Source organism: Balaenoptera musculus, chromosome 15 (assembly GCF_009873245.2).
Source record: "Balaenoptera musculus isolate JJ_BM4_2016_0621 chromosome 15, mBalMus1.pri.v3, whole genome shotgun sequence".
NCBI lineage: Eukaryota > Metazoa > Chordata > Mammalia > Artiodactyla > Balaenopteridae > Balaenoptera > Balaenoptera musculus.
Window position 1 is genome coordinate 5,121,377 of NC_045799.1, and position 25,762 is coordinate 5,147,138.

General features: G+C 48.6%; 1 protein-coding gene across 1 annotated transcript in view; it reads right to left on the reverse strand.

The window, feature by feature from the left end:
- Positions 1–3,866: 3,866 nt before the first annotated feature.
- LOC118880949 (ester hydrolase C11orf54-like) overlaps positions 3,867–25,762 on the reverse strand; it is a 28,335-nt gene continuing 6,439 nt past the window's right edge. The window contains exons 3-4 of the mRNA XM_036825191.1: positions 4,773–5,078; positions 3,867–4,067 (exon numbers count right to left, since the gene is read on the reverse strand). Of these exons, the coding sequence (XP_036681086.1) occupies positions 3,867–4,067; positions 4,773–5,078 (507 nt within the window). The remainder of the gene's footprint in view (positions 4,068–4,772; positions 5,079–25,762) is intronic.

The window sequence follows — 25,762 nt, forward strand, 5'->3', positions numbered from 1 at the left end:
CTGCAGTCCTGTACCCGACCCATCACACATCGCTCACAACCTGCACTGGGGGACGTGCTGGCTGGGTTCTGAGGCTGACCTAAGGTCACATGGCCCCCACCTGCAGAAGGGGTAATTGAGACAATTATGCAGACTGTTTACACAAGAAATAATTTGTCCCTTTGATCTGAATTTTTCAAGAGGCTTCAGGTAACTGACAATAAAGTACATTACAACTTGATTTTAAAATGTACTTGAGGACTTCTAGTTTCCGCTCCAACATGTAGAGCTTAGAACTCATCATTCTCATCCTCACAACAAGAAAAAAGCAGAACAAACTGAAAATCAACATCTCTTCTTAGATCCTTCAAGGAATTGAGGTCCCAGGGCAGACTGCCTCCCCAGAAACTTGGGAGACAGACAGGCAGATACAGAGTCCTAACTTACAGAGACCAGAAGCTGCTGAAGCCAGTAGTGGGCAAGAACTCCTTAACAGCAATTGACTAATTGCTGGAGGCTGAGTGTGGGCTAGCTTGAGATGAAAAACTCCAGGGTGTCCCGTTTCAAGAAGGGTCCCACACTTTCATGAGTTTTCCCTTCGGAAGTCCCACTTGTGCTTCCAACAGGGGGAGGAGGAGACAACCCTTTTGAAATATGCCCCAAACCTTCTATTCTCCTTAGCAAAGGCTTGCACTCAAGGGAAAATACTTTACCAGAGCCTGATCACCTAGGGCAAGGGCAACTAGATAGCTGGAGCCCCCTCTGGCCTTCCATCTCAATTTAGGGGAGAGGAAGAAACTCTTTTGAAGGTCACAGCCCAGAGGCTCTGGCCCACAGAGAAGATGTGATGATAAGATTACAGAATAGTTCCTTTCCTCATTACTTTACTATCACATCACTGTACGAGCTCCAGTATAATAACAGGAGGTTACAAGTGAGAGCCACAAGACACAGACTCAATTTAAGAAGGAATTTCCAGGAAAAACCAAAGACAACAAGAGGATGAAAACATGGACATGAGAGGAACTTGAAGCCTTTGTTGTTACCTATGTTTACAACAAACATGAAACACAGCCCAGCTCTGAGCCCCAGACTGTCATGGCGCCTCACACTAAGTCCTGTTTGCCTCAGCTCCTGTTGCTCAATACAACATGTCCAGATTTCAAGAAAAAGTTACAAGGCATACTACAAGGCAAGAAAAAACACAGTCTGAGAAGACGAAGGAGACATTAGAACCAGACTAAGTAATGGCAGAGATTTCAGAATTATCAGGCCAGGAACTTAAAATAACTGTGATTAATATGCTAAGTGCTCTAATGGAAAAAGTGGACAATATGCAAAAACAGTAAGCAAAAAGATGGAAACTCTAAGAAAGAATCAAAAGGAAATGTTGGAAATCAAAAACACTGCAAAAGAAAGTAAGAATGCCTCTGATGAGCTCATGAGTAGACTTGGCTGAGGAAAGAATCAGTGAGCTTGAAGATGTGTCAACAGGAACTTTCCAAATTGAAAAGCAAAGAGGAAAAAAGAGAGAGAGAGAGAGAACAGAAGAGAATATAGACTATCCAAGAAATGTGGGACAAAAGGCATAACATAAGCATAATGGGAATAACAGAAGGAGAAGAAAAAAGAAAGGAACAGAAGAAATATATGAATAATAACATGGCTGAGATTTTCCAAAATCAATGACAGACACCAGGAAGCACAGAGAACACCAAGCAGGTTAAATATCTACACCTAAGCATATCAAACTGTAGAAAACCAAAGACAAAGAGAAAATCTTGAAAGAAGCCAGGGCAGTGGGCATGGGTGGGAACCCACCTTACCTACAGAGGGACAAGGCTGAGAATTACATCAGACGTCTCTTCAGAAATCATTCAAGCAAGAAGAGATTTGAGTCAAATATTTAAAGTGTTGAAAGAAAAAACCTGCCAACCTAGAATTCTGTATCCAGTTAAATTATCCTTCAAATTTGAAGGGAAAATAAACTGAGGGCATTTGTCACCAGTAGACCTGCCTTGCAAGAAATATTTTTAAAAGTTCTTCAGAGAGAAGGAAAATTCAGATCTACATAAAGAAAGAGCATTGGAAAGGGAATAAATGAAGGTAAAATTGAATCTTGTATTTTCCTTACTTGTAATTGATTAATAGATAACTTCAAAATTATAATAGCAAAATGCATTGGGTTATTATAGCTTGTGAATAAGTAAAATTAATGACAACAATATCATAGGAAACAGAAGGAGGAATGGATTGAGAACACTCTGTTATAAGGTATTTTCACTACCCATGAGGTGGGATAGTGTTAGTTGATAGTGGACTTAAATCAGCTATAAATGTATATTGCAAACTCTAAGGCAACCATTAAAAAATTTTTTTTAAAGAAGCATAATTGATATACTAGAGAAGAGAGAAAAATGAAATCATAGAGAATATGCTCAATTAAAACCAGAGAAGGCAGAAAAAGAGAAAACAAAAATTAACAAGTACAATGAACAGAAACCACTACAGTAGATATTAATCCAACTATATCAATAATCACTTTAAACATCAAGGTCTAAATACACCAATTAAAAGACATAGACTTACAGAGTGGATAAGAAAACAAGACCTGACTATATGTTGTCCACAAGAAACCTGCTTTAAATGTAATGACACAGATGCATTAAAAATAAAGGGTGGAAAAAGATAGACCATTCTTTTTAATGAAAAGAAAGCAGGAGTGGATATTTAGGTTCAGACAGAGCAAACTTCAGAGCAAGGAAAGTTAGAATGATAAGGAAGGAAGGAAGGAAGGAAGGGAAGGAGGGAGAGAGGGAGGGGGGAAAGAAGAAAAGAGGTGTTTTGGGGTTGTTTTTTTTAACATCTTTATTGGAGTATAATTGCTTTACAATGGTGTGTTAGTTTGTGCTTTATAACAAACTGAATCAGTTATACATATACATATATCCCTATATCTCCTCCCTCTTGCGTCTCCCTCCCACCCTCCCTATCCCACCCCTCTAGGTGGACACAAAGCACGAAGCTCATCTCCCTGTGCTATGCGGCTGCTTCCCACCAGCTATCTATTTTACATTTGGTAGTGTGTATATGTCCATGCCACTCTCTCACCTTGTCCCATCTTACCCTTCCCCCTCCCCATGTCCTCAAATACATTCTCTGTCTGCATGTTTATTCTTGTCCTGCCCCTAGGTTCTTCAGAACCTTTTTTTTTTTTAGATTCCATATATATGTGTTAGCATATGGTATTTGTTTTTCTCTTTCTGACTTACTTCACTCTGTATGACAGACTCTGGGTCCATCTACCTCACTACAAATAACTCAATTTCGTTTCTTTTTATGGCTGGGTAATATTCCATTGTATATATGTGCCACATCTTCTTTATCCATTCATCTGTCGATGGACACTTAGGTTGCTTCCATGTCCTGGCTATTGTCAATGATAGTCATTTTCACAATGTTGATTGTTCCAATCCAAGAACATGGTATATCTCTCTGTTTGTATCATCTTTAATTTCTTTCATCAGTGTCTTATAGTTATCTGCATACAGGTCTTTTGTCTCCTTAGGTAGGTTTATTAATAATCACTTGATTCTTAATCCTGTTTATATTTAATTATAAACATAAGACTGATTTTTAGAGTAAAAAGAAGGAAAAACATCTCCATCATGTGTCTTTGTTCCCAATAATCCCTTTCAGATAGATCTGTGAAGTAATACAGAGCACAGTGTCGACATACCTTTCATTTCAAAGGCCGAAAAAAATGGGGTTTAAGTAGTGAGATCATTTCTATTAGGCTTTATATTAGTATCAATTAATGAGTTAATCAGTCAAACGAGTATCAGTTGATTTAATCTCATCCAAATGAATGGGTCTCTATTGGTTGATCAATGTGACAGAGCATCAGAGTTCAATGGGCAGGAAGAAAATTCTGCCGGCATAATGTGAGTCTTCACTTTTCCCTTCTGAATCACGAAAGTACCTCCCATTCCTACAGGCTTATCTCCATAATGTTTTTCAAGAGTCTGTCTCATACAAGTCACAAAGTTAAGTTTTCCAATTCTTCTTTTGGCTTTCACCTCAATGACCTTTTAGTTCGTTGGAAAAATGCTATCACTTACTAAATATTATTCTTTTTTTTCTTTTTTTTTAAATTTTTGTTTGCATTGGGTCTCTGTTGCTGCGCGTGGGCTTTCTCTAGTTGCAGCGAGCAAGGGCTACTCTTTGTTGAAGTGCTCAGCCTTCTCATTGCAGTGGCTTCTCTCGTTGTGGAGCACAGGCTCTAGGCACGTGGGCTTCAGTAGTTGTGGTGCATGGGTTTAGTTGCTCCGCGGCATGTGGGATCTTCCCAGACCAGGGCTCAAACCCGTGTCCCCCTGCACTGGCAGGCCGATTCTTAACCACTGAGCCACCAGGGAAGTATTATTCTTAACCTTAGTTTTAAATGAGACTCTCACTCTGCCTGTAGTATTTTCTGAATCTTTTATAACTGGGTTATTTAAAGAGGTTTGGGACTTGGGTAGCTTTGGATTTTCTTAAGAAAACTACAGTAGTAGCAGTAAGCATTCGAATTTTTAGCTATCTGAGAACTTCTGGAGAATACTGCATTTTTAGAACAAAATCACCTTTCCAGGTTGGCCTTCACTGGCAAAAAGATTAGCCAGTAATGCAAACCCCAAATCATGATATTTCTCACTGTATTTCTCTAGTAGGCACCCTCCATCTGCAGAGTTAACATGAGCAAAGTAACTTCCATTCACAGGAGGTTTGTGTTCACTTTCTGTTTGAACAACTGGCATAAACTCAGAATTGAATCCAAGAGTCTGAAATGGGCCTGCTCCTGCTCCCAGAACAAAAGCTCCAAGAAGCTGGATTTCTTTTGCGATTTTATTTAGATCATAAACTTTTTTTTTATTTATAAGAGGCAATAAGTAAGGCACACCTCCTACTTCTGCAATTCTAGTTTTCCCACTGATACCTTTTACGGGAAAGGTAAATGGCTCCTCAGTCAAATTAGGGCAATCAACTACAGAGACCTGGACATCAGCAAAGGTATCCGTTAGCCCCTTCTGCAGAACTCCAAACTCCGGAACTCCACACTCCAGAGGCCCTCCTTTCAACGTGCTGCCTCTCCCCTTATGCCGAAAGAGGTATTTTTAAAAAAGAGTCCAGTGTTTCCCTGGTGACGCAGTGGTTAAGAATCTGCCTGCCAGTGCAGGGGACACGGGTTGGAGCCCTGGTCCACAAAGATCCCACATGCCGCGGAGCAACTGAGCCCATGCGCCACAACTACTGAGCCCACACACCACGACTACTGAAGCCCGCACGCCACAACTACTGAGCCCGCACGCCTAGAGCCTGTGCTCCACAACGAGAGAAGCCACCGCAATAAGAAGCTCGCACATCACAATGAAATGTAGCTCCAGCTCACTGCAACTAGAGACAGCCCACGTGCAGCAATGAAGACCCAATGCAGTCAAAAATAAATAAATAAAAAATAAATAAATGTATTTAAAAAAATAAAAAGAGCCCAACCAAGAAGAAAATGTGTCTCCAGAAACAGAAGAGAATTTCTCTCAGTTGCTTCACCCTCTAGAAAAACTTAATAAAAATTATGCATTCAGTAAAACAAATGCTGGAAGACAAAATGATTTTCAAATCCTATTTAAAATATAAACTGACCAAAGGGAACAGATTTTTTTTTTTAATTTTTACATAACTAAGAAATAAAATTTTTAATGACAGAGAACACAACAGATACAGCTGGAAATGAAATATTAACAGAGAGAAAAGGCGTGAGATAAAATGAATACACATGAAAAGGGCAAAGAGATCAAAGCTGAGGGAAGCTAACAGAGGTGGAGGCCTGTTGCAGGAGATGCGATATAAGGGTTTGGGGGTGTCCCTGGATTACAAAGCCCAACAGTGGCAATGTGTTCAGAGACATGAAGCAGGAAACTTTCCCTGAAATGAAGAAAAACCTCTGAAACTTTATACTTAAAAAACTCATATGTTCCAAGAAACTTTTATTTAAAATGCCCAACACCGAGATATGCTGTAATTGAACAATTGAATTCCAAAGACAGAGAAAGACTTCTTCAAACATCGAAGCAGGAAAACAGATCACGGAAAAGGAGGGAAATATTTGAGCTGACCTGACTTTTCCACAGAAACACGTTGCACCAGAAAACAACTTCCACAAAGTCCAGATGGGCCATGGATGTGACCTGGAAACGTTACATGTAGACAAGATGTTCAAATCAACACAGTGGGTAGATGCTCCACACACAAGAGAACACACATCCCTGGAGAAAACTCCTTGGGGAGAGCTTTGGAAAGAGAACTGGAGTCAATGTTTTTGACAGTGAGATCCAACCAGCAAGAGAGTAATCAAAAAAGAATTCAGACCAAATAGACAACTACCCTACGACCCAGCAATTCCATTCCTAAAACACCCTAACAGAAAAGAGGGCAAATGTCCAGACAAAGACCTGCACATGAGTGTTGGAAGCAGCTTTATTCATTGTAGCCCAAATCCAGAAAGAACCCAAACGTGCATCCACAGGAGAATGGACAAACTGTGTTACATCCACGCAGTGAACACTACCCAGCAGTGATGCATGAACTATGGTCCACACGACACTGATGGATCTCCCAGTGAAAGAAGCCAGATGTACATTTTACAAGAGCCAGTGTTCCCATCTCAACTCACTTTACGTGACGATCAAGAACAGGCAACACAGATCCACAGTGATAGAAGTCAGGACAGAGGTTACCTCTGGGGGCTTAAGGGTCAACAGAAGAGGTGCTGGAAATGGTCTAAGTGACCCGGGTGGTGATGACACAGGTGTGTGCACATGTGAAAATTCATCAGGAAGCACTTCGTGTGTGTTCACAGGGAGAAGGAAGGAGGGAGGGGAGGAGGGAGGAAGGCCACCTGCCAGGTCACAGTCATACCGCAGAAAAGAGAGGCCCACCGAAAGTGCCATCAGAGAAACGGTTGATTCCAAACTCGGGGAAACTTCAACCACTGCGGACGAGGAAACCCAAGGCTAATCCAACAGCGGCCGTCAGTTATTCCGTAGTGAGGAGAGTGCAGCACAAGTACTCTGCAGCTCCAGGAGGCCGATCTGGCGGGAGAATCAGGCAGTGTAGATGCTTGGCTTCAGGGAAGCCCACAAGCCAGGGCCAACGCAGAAGGCATCACCCCCAGAATCCTACAAGCGATGTCAAGCCCCACATCTCTGACGAGGGGAGCGTGACATTGTTCTGAAATGACGGCGCTCCGACAGCAAGGACCCATGTGCCCGGCCTGTTCAGTTCCCTTTGCTACTCTAATAAGTTGCCGCAACCTGAGTGGCTTAAAACAGCATGGATTTATTCTCTTACAGTTCAGGAGGTCAGAATTCTGAAATGGTTCTTACTGGACCAAAATTCAGGTGTACCAGGGCTGTCTTCCTTCCCCGAGGCTCTAGGGGAGAATCTGCTTCTTTGCCTTTTCCAGTTTCTAGAGGCTGATGCATTCCTTGGCTTGTGGCCCCTTCCTCTATCTTCAAAGGCAGCAAAGTCATCACTCCAACCTCTGCTTCTGGCCTCACATTCTCTCTCTCTCATCCTCCTGCCTCCCTCTTATAAGGACCTCTGTGAATACATGGGGCCCATTCAGACAATCCAGGATAATTTTCCCATCTTAAGATTCTTCATCACATCCGCAAAGTCCCTTTTGCTACATAAGGTGACATGTTCATAGGTTCCAGAGATTAGGACATGGACTTCTTTGGGGGCCATTATTCTGCCCACTGCACCCAGAGACCGAGCTTCATTTATGCAACATCTCAGAGTCTCGATCTCAGACTTCTGATTGGTCCAGAGTGGGTCACACGCCCATCCCTCATCCAATACCCAGGAAGAGAGGAGGGAAATTCTGGTGGGCATCGCTGAACCATAGCGACCAAGGGATCCGTGCTCAGCTAACTCCAGAGGGGACCTGAGAGAGATGACAGGACCCACCCGAGCCACATCCCCAGGTCCCCCACCAGAGGCTGAGCTGGCCTCACGTCATGGGCCCTCCTTAGCCAACCAGCCAGGACAGCAGAGCCGGCCGCCCACGCCTCCAGCCCTGTCCACACCTGCCTCCCCCTGCCCTCCTTTTTGCTGATCCTGGGCCAGCAGACGAGTGAGGCTGCCAGCTCTTGGCACAGAGCTGATGTCCCCCGAGGCCGGCGAGGTGTGACGGTGACCCGTTATGAGGCTAGCACGGGGAAGACTGGACTTTCTCACCCCTGGTGTCTGGAGACAGCTGCTCTAAATTCCCCTGAGCTCCCAGCCCAGAGGGAAGGAGAGCAAAGCCAGAGAGGTAAAAGAGAAGCAGATTCCCGGTGCTGAGAGCCGAGGGCCAGGGCCCCGGCTGCTTGGAGGGGAGCTCCCCGCTGCTGGGGGTAAAATCCAAGCCCTTCCCACGCTGACGAGGCCAGGCGTGGTCTGGCTCGTGCTCCCCACTTCTCCAGGCTCATCCTAGCCTTCCTCCTGCTTCAGTCTCCCCCTGCACCTTCCAGCCTACCTACCTTTGCCTACCTGGACCTGCTGCCTGGAACGCTGTTCCTGCCCCATCCTTCCCCTGGCCGAATCCCACTCATCTTTCCAGTGTCGGGCTACATGTTCCTTCCTCCTGGAATAAGTTCTGTCTGAACCCCGCAGACTGTGAGATGCCCCCTCTCCACACCCCCTCGGACACGTGCACCTGCGTCTTCTCTTGTCTGTCTCCCTGTGTTGGGTCACAAGCTTCGTGTCCCTTCTCAGATTCTCCCAGGTGCCCCTTCCTTCCCTCTTGGATGACACCACCCCGCACCTCCACTTCCATACGTGGATGAGATACCACACAGAGGGGACCCTGGCTTTTCTAGCAGCCCAGAGGGGCTGGATGAGGTGCCTGGGGAGGAAGTGTGTTGGGGGGCATTCCCTGAGCCGGGCAGAACGTCTTCTCCTTTCTCTCTCCTGTGACTCCTTGGAGATGCGGTTCCTCCTTGCAGCGCTTTCAGGGGAGTTCGTGTGCTGGGTGAACACACCTGCCGGGCAGCCTATTCTGTCCCTCCTCAGCACTTTGGCTGTGGCAGCCAGTGCCCTGCATCACCGCCCATCAAATCCTCCCTCACCACCTCACCTCCCTCTCCATCACCTCCACTGCCCCGGGCTTGCTCCTCCGCAGTACAGCAGAAGCCACCTAATCCTTGCCTCAGGCTCTGCTTTCTAAAGGATCCCTGCTCTCTGAGGACAGGAACATGTCTTAGTCATTATTATAATCCCAGTGTCTCATAATGAATATTTGAGGAGTGACGTGTTCATTCATTCTTCTGACACTCACTTTGCCAATGAGAAATAAAAGCACAGAGGAGGTGAGTGGAAGCTCTCTTTTAGCATCCTTGGTCAGAAATTGATCTAATGGCTGAACTGGAATCCTTATGCTCTTATCAACAGGTGGGGAATTGAGAACCTCTTTTCACTTCTGTGAAGATGAACCTGGTTGATATAAATTCAGAGAGCTGGAAACACAAGAGGTTTCCTCTCCAGGCCTCGGAGCTTTCCCAACTGTCCGGAGGTGAATTAACCTTGAGCTTGGACTTGTTCCGTCTACAAGGCACATGTCTTTCAGCTACTTTCTTGCAGGTCCTTAAACCATGACACGTGGACGTATCAGCACAGTGACAGCCTCCCTCTACCCCGGGTTTCAGCCGCTTTTGAACCACGTGCCCCAAGAAAATGATGCATAAATGTGTCTGTTTCACACCTTGCAGCAAAATGCAAGAAATTTCTCCAGATCACTGCCTGAAACAAAGTCCCCTCCATTCTGAGAGGAGGCAGCCAGATGTAGCCAGTACACCTTGAGAACTTGGCCCCCTAGAGAAGGGACGACCCTCAGTGCCTCTCCAGCACGGGTGCATATCCAGTCATTCAAACAGAAGGAGCTTCTCCCCGGTCGTAACAGTGTGTTTTGTGATATTGCTTTTGTAAGTTTCCCAAGCATGAGTCACAATTCTTCCGTTTGCTTGGCTGTTTCCTAATAGTACAACCTAATTAAGCATGATTAGCTTTCAAATTGCGTTAGACTGAGGCCCCCACATATAGAGAACCCCGAATCTAATTAGAGGACACCGCGAGCATCGGAGAAGCCTGCAGAAGTGACACCACTCCACGAAGCATAATTGTCTGCTGGATTTTCTACTTCAATTTTCTTAGTGATGAGAGTAAAAAAAAAAAAAAAAGGGCGGGGGGGAAATACTATGTTTTTCAGCTGCAGTGATAACTTGAACAAATAGCTTTGCATCCTAATATAACATATTTCCGGTAGACATTTCAGAAAGGAGGTGATCATAAAGTGCCTTATAGAGAATGGACGTGTCCCTTTGCAGCTTTTCCCCTCCATCCTTCAAAGTGACTTCATAACACTTATTTTATTTCTTTATTTTTCAACTAGCATGTTTGTATTTATTCTTATAAACTTACAAGAGCTGTAGAAGCCTAAACCAAGAGTTCTGGAGAGTACTCTGTACTCTAAACACCATACAGCACCACTCCCATCTGGGCGGTGAGCCTGAGTTCACCCCTCTCCCCAAGGTGCTGTAACCTGCAGACCCCCCCAGCACCCTTTACTGAGGTGGTTCCGGGCACTTCGGTGCCTTTATTGGTGATATTTTAGCCTGTGGCCTCTGTAGTCCCAAACAATCAACCATTTCTACCCTGCCTTGCTGCACACCGTCCTGTGTTCAGTGTTCAAGGTTATGCCTCCCACACAGGGTCACCCAGCTCTGGAACATCCTCCAGGGACACGTGCAGCCAAAGACACCAGTGGTGATTTACAGCAAGACCACCCAGAGAGCCTTGGTCTGGGGGTCCTGCTGCCACTGACTTTATAACATTTCCATGTTAAAATGAAGCAGCCACAGGACTTCCCTGGTGGCACAGTGGTTAAGAATCTGCCTACCAATGCAGAGGACATGGGTTCGATCCCTGGTCCGGGAAGATCCCACATGCCACGGAGCAACTAAGCCCGTGCGCCACAACAACTGAGCCCGTGTGCCACAACTACTGAAGCCCAAGCACCTAGAGCCCATGCTCTGCAACAAGAGAAGTCACCGCAATGAGAAGCCCGCGCACCGCAACCAAGAGTAGCCCCAGCTCACCGCAAGTAGAGGAAGCCCGCACACAGCAACGAAGACCCAATGCAGCCAAGAATAATTAATTAATTAATTAATTAATTAATTAATTAATTTTTTAAAAAATGAAGCATCCACAACATTTGTGCCAAGACCCAGTCAAACTCATGTTAGCCCCAAGCCTCCCGTGAGCTCATGCTGGAGGATTTCTTTTGACTGTTTCTGACACAGAGAGGGACTTGGGGCAAAGAGAGGAGGCCCAGGAGGTCCCAGCCCTGAGGACACCCCAACTTGGTTGATGAGATCACTGAGAGCCTAAGTGAGAAAACAAAGCACGACTGGGGTCCATCTCCCAATAAAACCCAAACCCATATACAGTGGAGAAAAGACAGCCTCTTCAATAAGTGGTGCTGGGAAAACTGGAGAGGTACATGTAAAAGAATGAAATTAGAATACTCCCTGACACTATGCACAAAAATAAACTCAAAATGGATTGAAGACCTAAATGTAAGGCCAGACACTATCAAACTCTTAGAGGAAAACATAGGCAGAACACTCTATGACATAAATCACAGCAAGATCCTTTTTGACCCAGCTCCTAGAGAAATGGAAATAAAAACAAAAATAAACAAATGGGACCTAATGAAACTTCAAAGCTTTTGCACAGCAAAGGAAACCATAAACAAGACCAAAAGACAATCCTCAGAATGAGAGAAAATATTTGCAAATGAAGCAACTGACAAAGGATTAATCTCCAAAATTTACAGGCAGTTCATGCAGCTCAATAACAAAAAAACAAACAACCCAATCCAAAAATGGGCAGAAGACCTAAATAGACATTTCTCCAAAGAAGATATACAACAAACACATGAAAGAATGCTCAACATCATTAATCATTAGAAAAATGCAAATCAAAACTACAGTGAGATATCACCTCACACCAGTCAGAATGGCCATCATCAAAAAATCTAGAAACAATAAATGCTGGAAAGGGTGTGGAGAAAAGGGAACCCTCTTGCACTGTTGGTGGGAATGTAAATTGATACAGCCACTATGGAGAACAGTATGGAGGTTCCTTAAAAAACTAAAAATAGAATTACCATACGACCCAGCAATCCCACTACTGGGCATATACCCTGAGAAGAGCATAATTCAAAAAGAGTCACGTACCACAATGTTCACTGCAGCTCTATTTACAATAGCCAGGACATGGAAGCAACCTAAGTGTCATCAGATGAATGGATAAAGAAGATGTGGCACATATATACAATGGAGTATTACTCAGCCATAAAAAGAAACGAAATGGAGTTATTTGTAGTGAGGTGGATGGAGTTAGAGTCTGTCATACAGAGTGAAGTAAGTCAGAAAGAGAAAAACAAATACAGTATGCTAACACATATATATGGAATCTAAGGGGAAAAAAAAAAGGTCATGAAGAACCTAGTGGTAAGATGGGAATAAAAGACACAGACCTACTAGAGAATGGACTTGAGGATATGGGGAGGGGGAAGGGTAAGCTGGGACAAAGTGAGAGAGTGGCATGGACATATATACACTACCAAACGTAAAATAGATAGCTAGTGGGAAGCAGCCGCATAGCACAGGGAGATCAGCTTGGTGCTTTGTGATCACCTAGAGGGGTGGGATAGGGAGGGTGGGAGGGAGGAAGATGCAAGAGGGAAGAGATATGGGAACATATGTGTATGTATAACTGATTCACTTTGTTATAAAGCAGAAACTAACACACCGTTGTAAAGCAATTATACTCCAATAAAGATGTTAAAAAAAACAAAACAAAAAACCCAAACCCAATACATGATTTAATTAGTTTGGGAACTGAAAGTAGGAAAAGTTCAGCGGTTGCTTTTTGGGGAAAAAAAAAATTGGCTGGGGGCAGGGGGATGAGTCAATGCTTTTCCTGCCTGAAGTTTAGTGCAAGGAACTTCATTTTCTCATGTTTCTGCTCCATTGGGCAGCCATGAGCCGTCCACCCTCTCCTGCCCGGGGCTGACCAGTGCCCTCCAGTTCAGAGGCCACTTTGGCCGCCCGGCTCCAGGGAAGAGACGTTTGGGGCTGGCTGGGCTGGGGCAGGCGGTCGGACCCAGCCCTTCCTCCCGCGTGGGCGGGTGAACCATCCAGAGGCGTGTTCCCGGGAGAAGGGACGGCTCTGATGTGAGACTGAGCTGGAGGCAAGGCGCAGGGGATGGTTGGATGGTGGACAGCTGCTCAAGGGCCAGAAGTTGATGGAATCACTTGAATCGGGTCAGCCAGCCCCACAGTAGCTGTGCCTGTCCGCCGGGTCTCGCAAAGACCAGCACGGAGTCCACAGCCAGAGCCAGCAGCGAGGCATCGCTCCCTGCCTTTTCCCAGAAGCACAGAACTCAAACCACTCCGGGAACCAGAGACTCGGGGCTTTGGAGGCTTTTAGGAACAGAGCCTCAGCCCGGGCACTCTTGTTCCCAGATGCCGTTGGTGAGACCGGCTGGTGGCTCTCAGGCTGCTGGAGGGGACCAGTGCGGCCAGACTCTGGAGGCCAGTGGATGATGGACGCTGTGCAGGGACACTAGCTTCGCACACCTCACCTCGGGACCTGGTTACCCTTTCATGCTGAGAGTATTTAAAAAACTTTATAGTGATTTGACGCCACAGTGACATCCGAGCACGTGACCAGTGCATAGCCAGGCCTGGGCGCCAAGGGGTTGCCTCCAGGTCTCTGACAGATTGAAAACAAAATGCCCAGCCCTTTGCCGCACCTACTGTGGGGAGCTGTAACTGACAGCCTCCCCTCTGAGCCTGCTCGGGGCCCCACTGAGAGCACCCAGAAATGGGGGGACACATGGCACGAGGGAGGAGTTAGGGCCAGCTTTCCATCCATCCGGCTGGTGCTGCCCAGCACCCGCCCCCACTTGGTCTTTAGATGCGCACAGGGACTTGATTCGGAGCCACAGGCTACGGTGGGTATCCTGGGTAGGACCCTGTATCCCTAGGTATCTTCAGGAGGCTGTGCAGCCTAGTGGTTCTCTGTGTGGGCCCTGGAGCCAGGGGGCTTGGGTTCAACTTCTTGGCTCTATATCCTTGGCAAGTTACTTTGGTTCTCTGTGTCTCAGCTTACTGATCTGTGAAATGGGCCTCAAGGCGGGGGCACAGCTGGCAGATAGCACCAACGTGGTGCATGAGGCCTTGTGTCATTTTGTCCTTCCCGGGGGGGGTCTTCCCTCTCGATTCAGGTCTCCCCACCAAGGCCACCTCCTCAGAGTGGTCTTCCATGACCCCCCTTTCTCCACTGGTCACCTTATCCCCTCCCATCGCGTGTCACTCCTGGGTAGCATATTTTTATTTGTTTCTTTATATGGCTTGTGGCTCTCCCAGTAGAACATGAGCTTCGGGAGAAAAGACTCCATCAGTCCTGCCCGTGGCCGCATCCTGGTGCTGATAGGTTCTGGCACAAAGCGAGTACCAAGAAATATTTGTGAACAAAAGACCAGATCTTTTCACGTGCCCATCCTGGCTTCCCACCTGGCACAGGTCGATCTGGGTCCCGTCACACCTGGGCCAAGCACAGGGGAGCGCCCGGGAGATGCCGGATGCAGCTTCCACAGGTTACACGCCCCCAGCAAACATGCAAGGAGCCATCCTCAGGCTGGGCGCCAGGGCTCGTGGGCCTCCCGGGCGCCATCCCCCGTCAAACCAGTTGTGAGTGATCTGTACACGTTGCCGGGCGCCATCCCCCGTCAAACCAGTTGTGAGTGATCTGTACACGTTGCCAAAACAGCGCCTGCTTTCATTCAGTTCCTTCCTGTGGAACGCTGTTTTTCAGACTCTCCGGAAAGCCGGCACCCAGAGAGGTGCTTTCCAGATCCCCAGATCCCCTCTCCCTTGAGAGGGAGAGTCACAACGCCCCATGTCTGAGCGAGGAAAGGTTGGCAGAAATCGGCCCCCCCCTCCCACCAGTTTTGCACAAGCAGTCCCAGAAGCCTCTGGAGGCTGTATGGGTTGACACCTCCCAGAGTTTCCAAAACGTTTGGCTGGAAATAGGAAAAGTGGAACCACGTTGTGATGCAGAGGAAAGCTAAGACGCCGGGCGAGCAAGCTCGCCTGGACTTTGCATTTTCAGCAAAGATCCTCCTTCAGCCCACAAGCCCCATTAGCAGCCAGCCTGGTCAGCGATGGCTTCACGGGCCACCCCACTTCCTTGACCCTCAGGCTCCTCTTCTGCTAAATGGGGGTGATGAGAGATCTCACCTCACCAATTAATACAAGCGTGGCACGAAATGCCGTATGTGTCACGTGGTGTACCTGCCATAAACCTAAGTCCCCTTCCCCCTGCACCCTGGATATTTGGGTGGTGGAGTACATCACTGATAGGTTATTTTCTCTATTGAAGAAGGTCTATCTCTTTGACTTCATTTCTGACCACCCACCCCCTCATTCACTGACTTTATGGATTCTCCAGTAAGACAAGCTCATTCCTACCTCAGGGCCTTTGCACTTGCTGTTCTCTCTGCCTGGAGCTCTTCGATATTTTCATGGCCACCTCCTGATCATTGTTCAGGTTTTATCTCAATGTCACCTCCCTAGAGAGGACTTCCCTGCCCCTTCACCTCAAGATTCCCCGACCCCTCCCCCCAGCCCAGCTTCCTGCTCTGTTTTCGCGACTTCCTTGTGGGAAATAGCCACAGCAACGATCTGCTTCTCCTTCCAAGAGGAGAGAATCCACCTTGAATGGAATCTTTTTTTAAAGCTTCAAGCAAAGCATCAGACTGTGCTCTCCACAGCCCACCCCAGGAGCACTGCAGTTCTTGGGGGTCATGATGGGGCAGGTGGGGTGCCCTGGTGGAGGGGGTTGCTGCGAACCATGGGCTGGATAAGACTGCCCACTGCAGGGCAGGATCCCCACCCAGGGAGGGTTTCTAACCACCTTAGCCGAGGCAGGTTTCAGAAGGGACCCTTGGTGGCCATGGTGGAGGCCGTCCACATGCTCTACCCGGTCTGGTGCCCGGGGGCCTGTGGGACCCCTGGGGTAGAGAGAAAACCGGGAGTCAGGAAACAGGAACTCTGAGCACATCTCAGCCACTCACTTGCTGTGTGACTTTGAGCAAGTCACTTCCCCATTCTGGGCCTCAGTTTCCTCAACAGTAAAATGGACAGAGTAAGACTGATGCCAGCTTTGCCCCCACTTTTGCCTCTTCCCAGCTGTGCTGTCCTAAGAGAGTCACTCCACGCACCTGGGCGCATTCCCTAGGATCTAAAATGGGACGAGACTTGTATCCACCTCATAGGATTAAACTAATACTGATACTAATACTGACAGAAGCTTCCTTGCACTTAGTAAGTGCTCAGTAAATACCCGGCTCATGATCAGACACTGGGAATCTGCTCAGACCACTCCCAGTAAGAGGAGGATGGACCTCCACCATGAACACAGGAGGGGATGCACAAAGATTTTTTGTAAATGGTGGCGAGGCTGGAAAAAACAAAAGAGTGAGCCAGGAGGAGGAGCAGAGGGTGTGTTTCCACCTGGGCTGGTCAGTGGGTGGGAGCTGGTGTCCGCTTTGGACACAGCTGGCGTTTTAGCACCAACCTGGGGTCTGGACCTCTTGGCTCCCGGCTGCACATTAAGTGAAGCCATCTAATTCCCCAAAGCAGGACAGGTAACCAGCAAAGAAACCAGGATGGCTGGGAGACCCGCCCCTGACACATTCCTCCCTTCTCAGAGCTTTGAGGGGGTCAGGGAGTTTGGGGACCAGGAAGAAAGCCTAGTCTGGGAAATATTAACTGCACAACCGCAGCTGATCAGATGGGCAGACCCCACAAGTGACTTCCAGGCGAGTCCTGGGCCGGATAGTGGCTCAGCCAGAAAGCCAACTTCTAAAGACTCGACCACAAGCAAATGTGAGCCATATTATGAGTGTGGCAAAATCAAGGCTGGACAAGCTTAGTTCTTTCCTGAGTCCTGTCAGCAGGAAAACCATCCAGAAAGTATGCACTCAAAGCCCTTTCTTGTGGAACTTCAGAAGGCAAAGGGGTGGAGTGGGGATGAAAAGACCCAGATTTTGGTCTCAGCTCTCTCCTAGCAGCTGTGTCACTGTGGGCAAGTCGCTCCCACTCTCTGTATCAGTATAAAAAGTGTAAAACTAAGGACTAAGAGGCTTCTAGAGGCTGTGCCATTGTAGGATTATATGATTCAAAGGCTCCTTGGCATCTGACTTTTTTGCTCTCTCTCTGAAAACCTAAAAGGCGGGGGTGGGGGGGGGGGCGTGTTTGCACAGAGGAAATCAAAATCAAGTTCAAATCCTTTAGGTTTTCAAAAGCCATGTCCAAATCCTGAGATTGCCAGGAATCTGTCAGTTGTAAGAGACAGAAAGCCCAGCTCAAACCAGCTTGAGCAAAAAGGGATGTTTATTTGTTCCTGGAATGTAAAGATGAGTTGGATTCAGGAATGGTGGTATCCAGGGGCTCAAATAATGTCACCATCTTGTTTTTCCTCTCACCCCAATTCCGTAATTCAGAACGACATTTACCTAGTGGTAGCTAATCAACCCCTCCAGGCTAGCACCTATTGTCCTCAGCAGCCCTGATGGAAAGAGATTTCCTTTCCTGTTTGTTCCAAGGAAACTCCCAGGATTGCTTTGGATTTGCCAGCCTTGTTTGCATGTCCATCCCTGAACCAATCCCTGCCCTGAGGTCTGGGTTTAAATCCAGCCTCACCATTTACTATATGTGACCTAGGATGAGGAACTTAGCTGCAGTCAGTTTCCCATGGCTGTGATGACAAATTATCACACACTTAGTAGCTGGAAACAACACAAAATTATTATCCTAGAGTTCTGCATGTCAGAAGTCCAAAATGGGCATCACTGGGCTAAAATCAAGGTGTTGGCAGGGCTGATTCCTTCTGGGGGCTCTAGAGGAGAACCCCTTTCCTTGCCGTTGCTGCCTTCCAGAGCCGACCCCCCGCCTTCACTGTGGGCCCCTCCTCCACCTTCAAAGCCAACAATGGCCACCAAGTCTTCCTCACATCACATGACTCTGACGCTGCCCACCTGCCTCCCTCTTTGACTTATGAATACCCTGTGATTCCGCTGGGGCACCTGATAACCCAGGATCATCTTTCCATCTCAAGGTCAGCTGATTAGCAACTTTAATTCCACCTAATCTTCCTTTGCCACGAAACGTAACATGTTCACAGGCTATGGGGATTCGGCTGTGGACAACTGGGAGGCCATTATTCTGCCCACCACACTCATCTCACCGCCATTGTCTGTAAAATTGGACAGTAGCATTATTCCCTCAAAGGATCATGCTGAGGCTGAAAGGAGAGTCCTCAGCATAGAGCCTGGTACACAGTAGGTGCTCAACAAGTGAACAGGTCACCCACCAGCCTCAGAATTTGTGGACTTGCTCACGAGCATTTCTGAGGAGCTTCACAGTGTGTTGGAAGAAAGGCAGCACATGGTTTGGGTGACGGACAATGTAGAATAGAATAAGGACTCAAGGGTGCAATGCCCCACATCCCGGGGCTACCTCTGTTACTGCCGTTTGGACAAGGTGGAGAGTGTATGTTTTTACCAGACACCACCCCATGGGAGGGCCCAAGAGAGAAGGAAGAAGGCCAGAGCCACCCAGGAGGGTTGTGGCAGCTCTGTAACAAGGACACTGGGGGTTACTGACACCTCACCACACTCGCCATCCCTCTGTCCACTTGTCCCAGATTAGAAGCGGAGCCCTTGTCGGCTGGAGCACACGGGGCATCTGCATCTTAGTAACAACGGGATGCGGAGAGGTTTAGTGAGGTGGGGCCCCAGCTGCTCTGCCAGCCTCCACTGTCCTGGTGGCCATATGGGGCTCCGCCGTGGACTGGCAGCACCTGGCCCGGGACACGGTCAATGCTAAGGAAATGTGTGGTGAATGAAGATGCAGCAGGGAGAGAACTGAAGGTGGAGTCTGCGCGTTGGTTCTGCCACTTCCCGGCTCTGAGCCTCAGTTTCCCCATCTGCAGGTGAGAGAACCCCTTGCTGCTGACCACACAGCGTGCCCTCTTTAAATGGCCACTGCAGGAAGCACCAAGAGCCCCAAGGACTGTCCTCATCCTCAGCTGTCTCCCGGCCTCGGCCTCCGTGGATCCCCAGTCTGGGTCCCATGGGGACTATTGGGGTTGAAGAGACCAGTTCTACCAATTCATGAGCCCACTTTATAAACGAGGACTTTGAGGCACAGAGAGGGGAAGGAACTGGCTGAAAATCACACAGCTTAGAGGAGGGCAGGTCAGGTGCCCCAGCCCCAGCTTCAGCATCCCACCAGAGTGACCAGCAGGAACCTGCTCTGCTTACCTTTCCAGGTGGCAAATGAGAGAGAAATATGGCAAAACAATGTGAAATGCCAACCCGACCCCATCCCTTACTCTCTTTCCCTTCCCTGCCCAGTGTTTCTGAGAGCTTAATTACAGGTTTAATGATCCCACTTTCACAGTCACTGTCGTTCTGACAGTGGTGTAGGCCTTGAGTCCGGTAAAGCCCTCATCCCAATCAGCCTTGTTTTTATTGATTTGTAAGCAGCTCAATTGTCTGGGAGAAGACAGCCCACCAGCCGGCATCTCTCGGTCCCACTGCATCACGGTGACACGCAGCGGCTGAGGCCACCCACGGGCAGTTGGGGCCTCTGTGATGTATGTCCACAAATGCACAGTAAATGACACCCCCTAATCTGGGGGGACAGGCAGGCACCGTGCTGCATTGGCTGGAGCGTTGGGAATAATTCTGCATCTCAACATTTCTCCATGTCTAGACAAGAAGTACTGCCTGCCTGCCTAAAATATTAAAATTTCATACGCTACTCCCAGGAGAGGCCCTTTGGTTGTAAACATACAGAGACAATTTGAGTTTTCTTTCTTTTCCTTCAGGTTTCCTCTTTATGGCCAGTTGTGTAGGTTGCAGAGCTGGAGAGGCACTGTGAATTTCGGCACCCAGGTACTCCCCGCCTTCTCCGTGGTGTCCTGGTTTCATGTCTGGTACAAGTCCTACATCTGTCACTCTGCAGTTGTTTGCGCCCTCAGTTTCCTCATCTGAGAAATGGTGGTGATAATTCTGATCTCACTGGGTAATTGTCGGGCTGGATGAAACATTAAACAAGATAACCTCCGTGCTAGGTTGAAATGTCCCCCCGAAATCCACATCCACCGGGAACCTCAGGATGTGATCTTGTTTGGAACTAGAGTCCCTTCAGGTGTACCGAGTTAAATGAGGCATCCTGGAGCAGGGCCAGCCCTCGTCCAATATGACAGGTGTCCTCAGAAGGAGAGGCGAGAGAAACAGAGACACCAGACACTGAGAGAGTTAACCAGTAAGTTCAGGCTGCCATAGCAAAAGACCACAGATGGGGAGGGCAAGGGGTGCTTAAACAACAGACATATATTTCTCACAGTTCTGGAGGCCACAAGTCCAAGGTCAGGGTGCCAGCACGCAAGTTCTGTGGTGTCTTTTCTTCTAAGGGCACTAATCCCGTCATGGGGCCCCAACTTCATGACCTCATCTAACCCTAATTACCTCCAAAGACTCCACCTCCTAATAACATCACACTGGGGCTTAAGACTTCAATATACAATTGGGGTGGGGGACACATTTAATCCATAACAAAGAGAGAGGAGAAATACACAGAGAGAATCCATGTGATGACAGAGGCAGAGATTGGAGTGATGTGCCTACAAGCCCGAAATGACGAGGCATGTCAGCAAACACCAGGACCCAGGAAGAGGCACAGAAGGATTCTCTCCTCAGAGAAAGCCTGGTCCTGCCAACACCTTGATTTCAGACTTCTATCTTCAGAACTATGGAAGAATAAGAGTCTTGTTACGTCAATCTATTTGTGGTTATGTTGTTACAACTGACCCAGGAAACAAATACAGTAATGATTTGTGGAATACCTGACACACACAAGCACCCATCCTCACAACCACGCTTTGAAATATAGAGATGACTATTAGCCCATTTTGCAGATGGGGAACCAAGCTTCCAGGCACTCAAGTGACTTGCCCAACCTCATACTCAGGGAGTTCCTCTACCCCTCCTGCTTGGCCTCACCCACAGTTCAGGAGAGAATCCTGGGCAGGAATGGGAAGATACTCCCTGCCCTCAATCCCTCCTGCCCTGCCACAATCTGGGTGCCTGTGTCTGCGTTCCCCAGGCCAGAGCTCATCTTCCTGGAATGCAATTTGGTCCTTCTGGGAAACGATGTTTCACAGAAGCCTAACACCTAATTCCAAGGAGCATCCTGCTGGATTCCTCAACAGATATTCATGGAGCGCCTGCTTTGTGCCAGGCACTGTTCTAGGCCCTGCAAGCCGTCAGTGAGCAGGACAAACCAGGGCCTGCCCTCTGGAGCTCTGTGCTGCGATGGGGCACCCTGAGGAGTCTGGACTGGAGGCTGAGGAGGGGCTTCCTACCGGCAGTGACTGCTGCACTGAGGACTGAGGAGGTTGGGCAGCTGAAGCAGGGCTGGGAGGTGGCAGTGATGGAGAACTCTTGTCCGAGGAAGCAGCAGCACGTGCAAGGGCCTGTGGGTGGGAGATGGCGGGCCCAGATGAGGAGCTGAGAGGTCCAGTGCACCCGTAGCCTGGGCGTGAAGAGATCAGGAGGTAGGAGAAAAGAGCAGAGAGATGGACAGGACCCCAGCAGACGGGGCTGGGTGCCGGGGCTGTCCTGAAGGCTGTGACGAGCCACAGAAGGGCTCAGAGAAGCAGCATGTGTGCAGTTTGGAAAGCTTGTTCCCCCAGGGGGGCACTCTTCCTTCCAGGCTCCATCTTCCTCCATAGGCAGGGCTGGGGGCTCCCTGGGTCCTCCCTCCACAGGTGGGGCCCAGGACCTCCTCAGAGGCTCCCAGCCCTGAATGGGGAAGCCTGGGGTTTGCACCTGCAGGGGCGTCTAAGGTCACAGTGAGGGGTGAGTGGCACCAGACAGGAGGGGACAGACAAGGGCAGACACCTGAGCAGGTATCCACAGAAGGCCCAAGGCACCCGGCCACCAGTTCACCTGCAGAGGAGCCAGCTGGTCAAGGCAGCCCCGCAAGCCGGGAAGGGGAGCAGGGTGGGCCCCATAACCCAATATGACCAGTGTCCTTGTAAGAAGGCAGCCGTGTGAAGACACGGACACACAGGGAGAGGGGCACGTGATGACGGAAGCAGAGACTGGACCGACGCAGCTACAAGCCAAGGAACGCCCGGGTTGGCTGGCAGCAACCAGAAGCCAGGAAGAGGCAAGGAAGGAGTCCCCTCCAGTTGCCGGAGGGAGCGTGGTCCTGCCCACACACCTTGGTTTGGGACTTCTGGCCTTTAGAACTCTGAGAGAATACATTTCTGTTGTTTTAAGCCACGTTTGTGGCACTTTGTTACAGCGGCCCGGAGGAAACTGGTACACATTTTACAGATGACAACTCTGGGCCTCCGTAGAGGATGTGAACGATGTCAGGTCACACGCTGGGACCAGTAGGAGTCAGCCTTCCAACTTGGGTTGACTCCGGCCCCTGCTAAGGCCACGTCTGTTAAATTAAATGTTTGTGGAGCTCAAACAAGACCTGTGTCCTCAGGAGGGGTTCCCAGACTGCCCCAGCCCACGGTGGCCTCACCTCTCATGAGCTTAGAGCCCACCTGGGGACACCACCCCAGGGATGAACTCACCCTGCTGCGTGGCCCTGCTTGGTCTTGAACTGCCCCACTGCTCCCCTCCACACATACAGAGTTCTGTATTCACCTTGTATTCAGGTTCTGGTCTCCCCTCCACACATACAGAGTGAAGTAAGTCAGAAAGAGAAAAACAAATACCGTATGCTAACACATATATATGGAATCTAAAAAAAAAAAAAAGGTTCTGAAGAACCTAGGGGCAGGACAGGAATAAAGATGCAGATGTAGAGAATGGACTTGAGGACACGGGGAGGGGAAAGGGTAAGCTGGGACGAAGTGAGAGAGTGGCATGGACATATATACACTACCAAATGTAAAATAGATAGCTAGTGGGAAGCAGCCGCATAGCACAGGGAGATCAGCTCGGTGCTTTGTGATCACCTAGAGAGGTGGGATAGGGAGGATGGGAGGGAGATGCAAGAGGGAGGGGATATGGGAACATATGTATATGTATAACTGATTCACTTTGTTATAAAGCAGAAACTAACACACCATTGTAAAGCAATTATACTCCAATAAAGATGTTAAAAAAAAATTCTTCATTGTTTATCTGGAATTCAAGTTTACCTGGCACCCTGCTGAGCATGGCACATGTTCTGTTCGAGGACAAGCCCTGGCCTGGTTAGCCAAGCAGCCCTGGGTCCCGGTCCAGCCACAGGCCCTGCTTCCAAGATGGGCCCCCCGCCCCAGACGGAAGTGAACTGTTTGGGCTCTTGCGGAAGTGAACTTTCTCTTTCCTACTCTTTTAAACATGGAAGAAAATAGCGACAAGAGGCGCTGACTGTCACCTTTGGCCAAATGCAGGCTGGTCTGAGGATGAAGTCAACACAGCAGACGCAGAGGGACAGGTACGGGACTCTGGCCCAGCCGTATTGCTGGAGCTGCTAAAGCCACAGCAGCTTGTGACTTTCTAGGTATAGCAGGTCCCAAAACCTTCCCTTCATTATTAAAGTCAGTTTGAGCTGAGTTTTCTGGGGCAGCCAACCCCACGCTGCCCGTGGGCTTGTCCATTGAGCCCTAGTCTCCCTAATGAAGTGAGTCCCCAGAATTAACATCACTCAGTCCCCCAGCACCCGCGGGCTTTTCCAGCAACAAAGCATCCACTCCAGGGGCCTCCTGGATCTGACTTTTCTTGCTTGGGCTCACCGACCTTGGGAATGCGTATGGCCTGTTGGACCCAGGAGCCCTGCCAAGCTTTGGTCTCCACCATCTCTGCACTGATTTATCTTCTCGAGGAATTCCTCACCTGACTGCGGTCCAGGGTACAGCATCAGAAACCCATCGCCGAGCCTGACTGATAAACCCTCAGGAGGGGGAGCAAGAGGAAACATGCCTTACTGTTTCCGACACACAGAGCCAGGGGCGGCTGCCAGCCGGGGAAGGCGTTCTCGTTTCTGGAATTCTTTGGGTGTTAAACAATGGAACAGAAATCAGGAGTGTCTCCACGGGCCCAAATGGAAAGCAGAGCCGAGAGGACCCTCACCCTTAAATGAAACCGCCCAAGAATCTCGCCCCAGCTGGCGTTCAGCCGTGTCCTCCTCGTTTCTTTTCCTGGTTCTGATCCCATGTCTTGGTGGGATCCCAGACCAGGCAAGAATGAGGGAAGCTGGTGTCAGCGCAGGCAGAGAATCCGTCTTCCACCCTGCAGATTCCATGCACGGAAGAATCTGCATGAGAAACGAAATATATTCCTGGGGTTGGAAGAGGCCACAGCCACGGCACTGGTGCTTGATTTTTCTGAGGCAGGCAGTGGAGTCTCTTTGCTGGACACTCAGTCCTCACAAGGGCCCTCAGCTCGGATCAATGCGGGGCACCCAGGTTTCCTACTGTTGTACAATTATAAACGCATCACACACTTGTTGGAACAAGCCAGGTAACCAAGAGGCATGAAGAAAAAGTTGACTTCTCCCGTCCCTCCCCTCCCCACTCCCAATCTCACACTCTCCCATCCACACCTCTTCTCTGTTCCCCCCCCAAACACCCCTCGAAGACCCCGCAAAGTGTAATCGTGCAATAAACACCACACAAAACTGTTTTTCAAAAACCTGGGCTGGCATCTTCCCAGATCTATTCATGTGGCCCTAACTTGTGACTTTCCATAGCAGCAAATATTCCTCACGTTACCCTGCGCATGACATTTAGGCTGTTTCTGGTTTTGTTTTGTTAACTACAAACCACCCTGCCATTGACATCTGTGTATGCAGGTGTGAAAGCCAAGAGACTGAACGATTGTGATTGCGCGGGCACCACCCTGTCGGACGGAGATGGCCTCCCATGTCTGGAGTGAGCAGTCAGAGGAGGCCAGCTCTGAGAAGACCACCTGGGGCGGCAAAGTTCCCAGGCTTTTATCTCTCTAAGATCCATCTGTACAAACGGGATCGTTCGGCTAGGGGTGTGCACTCTTCTTTTCATATAAATCGCCAGCATTTTTTTTCTGCAAATGATACAAAACTCTTACATTGACCTGTATGCAAGGGGCCTCGGGGCTGAGTGAGCTGAGGGCCTTAGTGCATAATACACGCCGTGGGTTGTGTCCACAAGCAGGAAGGCACTTTCTTTGCGAAGATGGGTGGTGTGTGAGCTGCAGAGGAGGAGAGAAGACAGCAGGACCTGCACAGTGATGGGTCCCACGTCGTCACCCACATGCCACCGGGCCGCTGGGGCGGGGGAGGGGGGTGGGGCCAGGCTGCAGCAGCCCAGCAAATGTCCTGAGGACGATGTTGAGTGGTCACAGCTAACTGGTGTTTGGAGTCCTTTGATCCTTTCAAATACACTGCTGAAAACTCCTTATTTGTATGTATGCAAAAGAATGGAGTGAATCCAAAAAAGTTGGGAACTGCTATCCTAGGCCAGCTCTGCATGATTGAAATATAATGCAAGCCACATTTAAAAGTTTCTAGTAACCCCTTCTAAAAAAAAAAAAAAAAAGAGGTAAAAAGGAAGAGGTGACATCATTTTT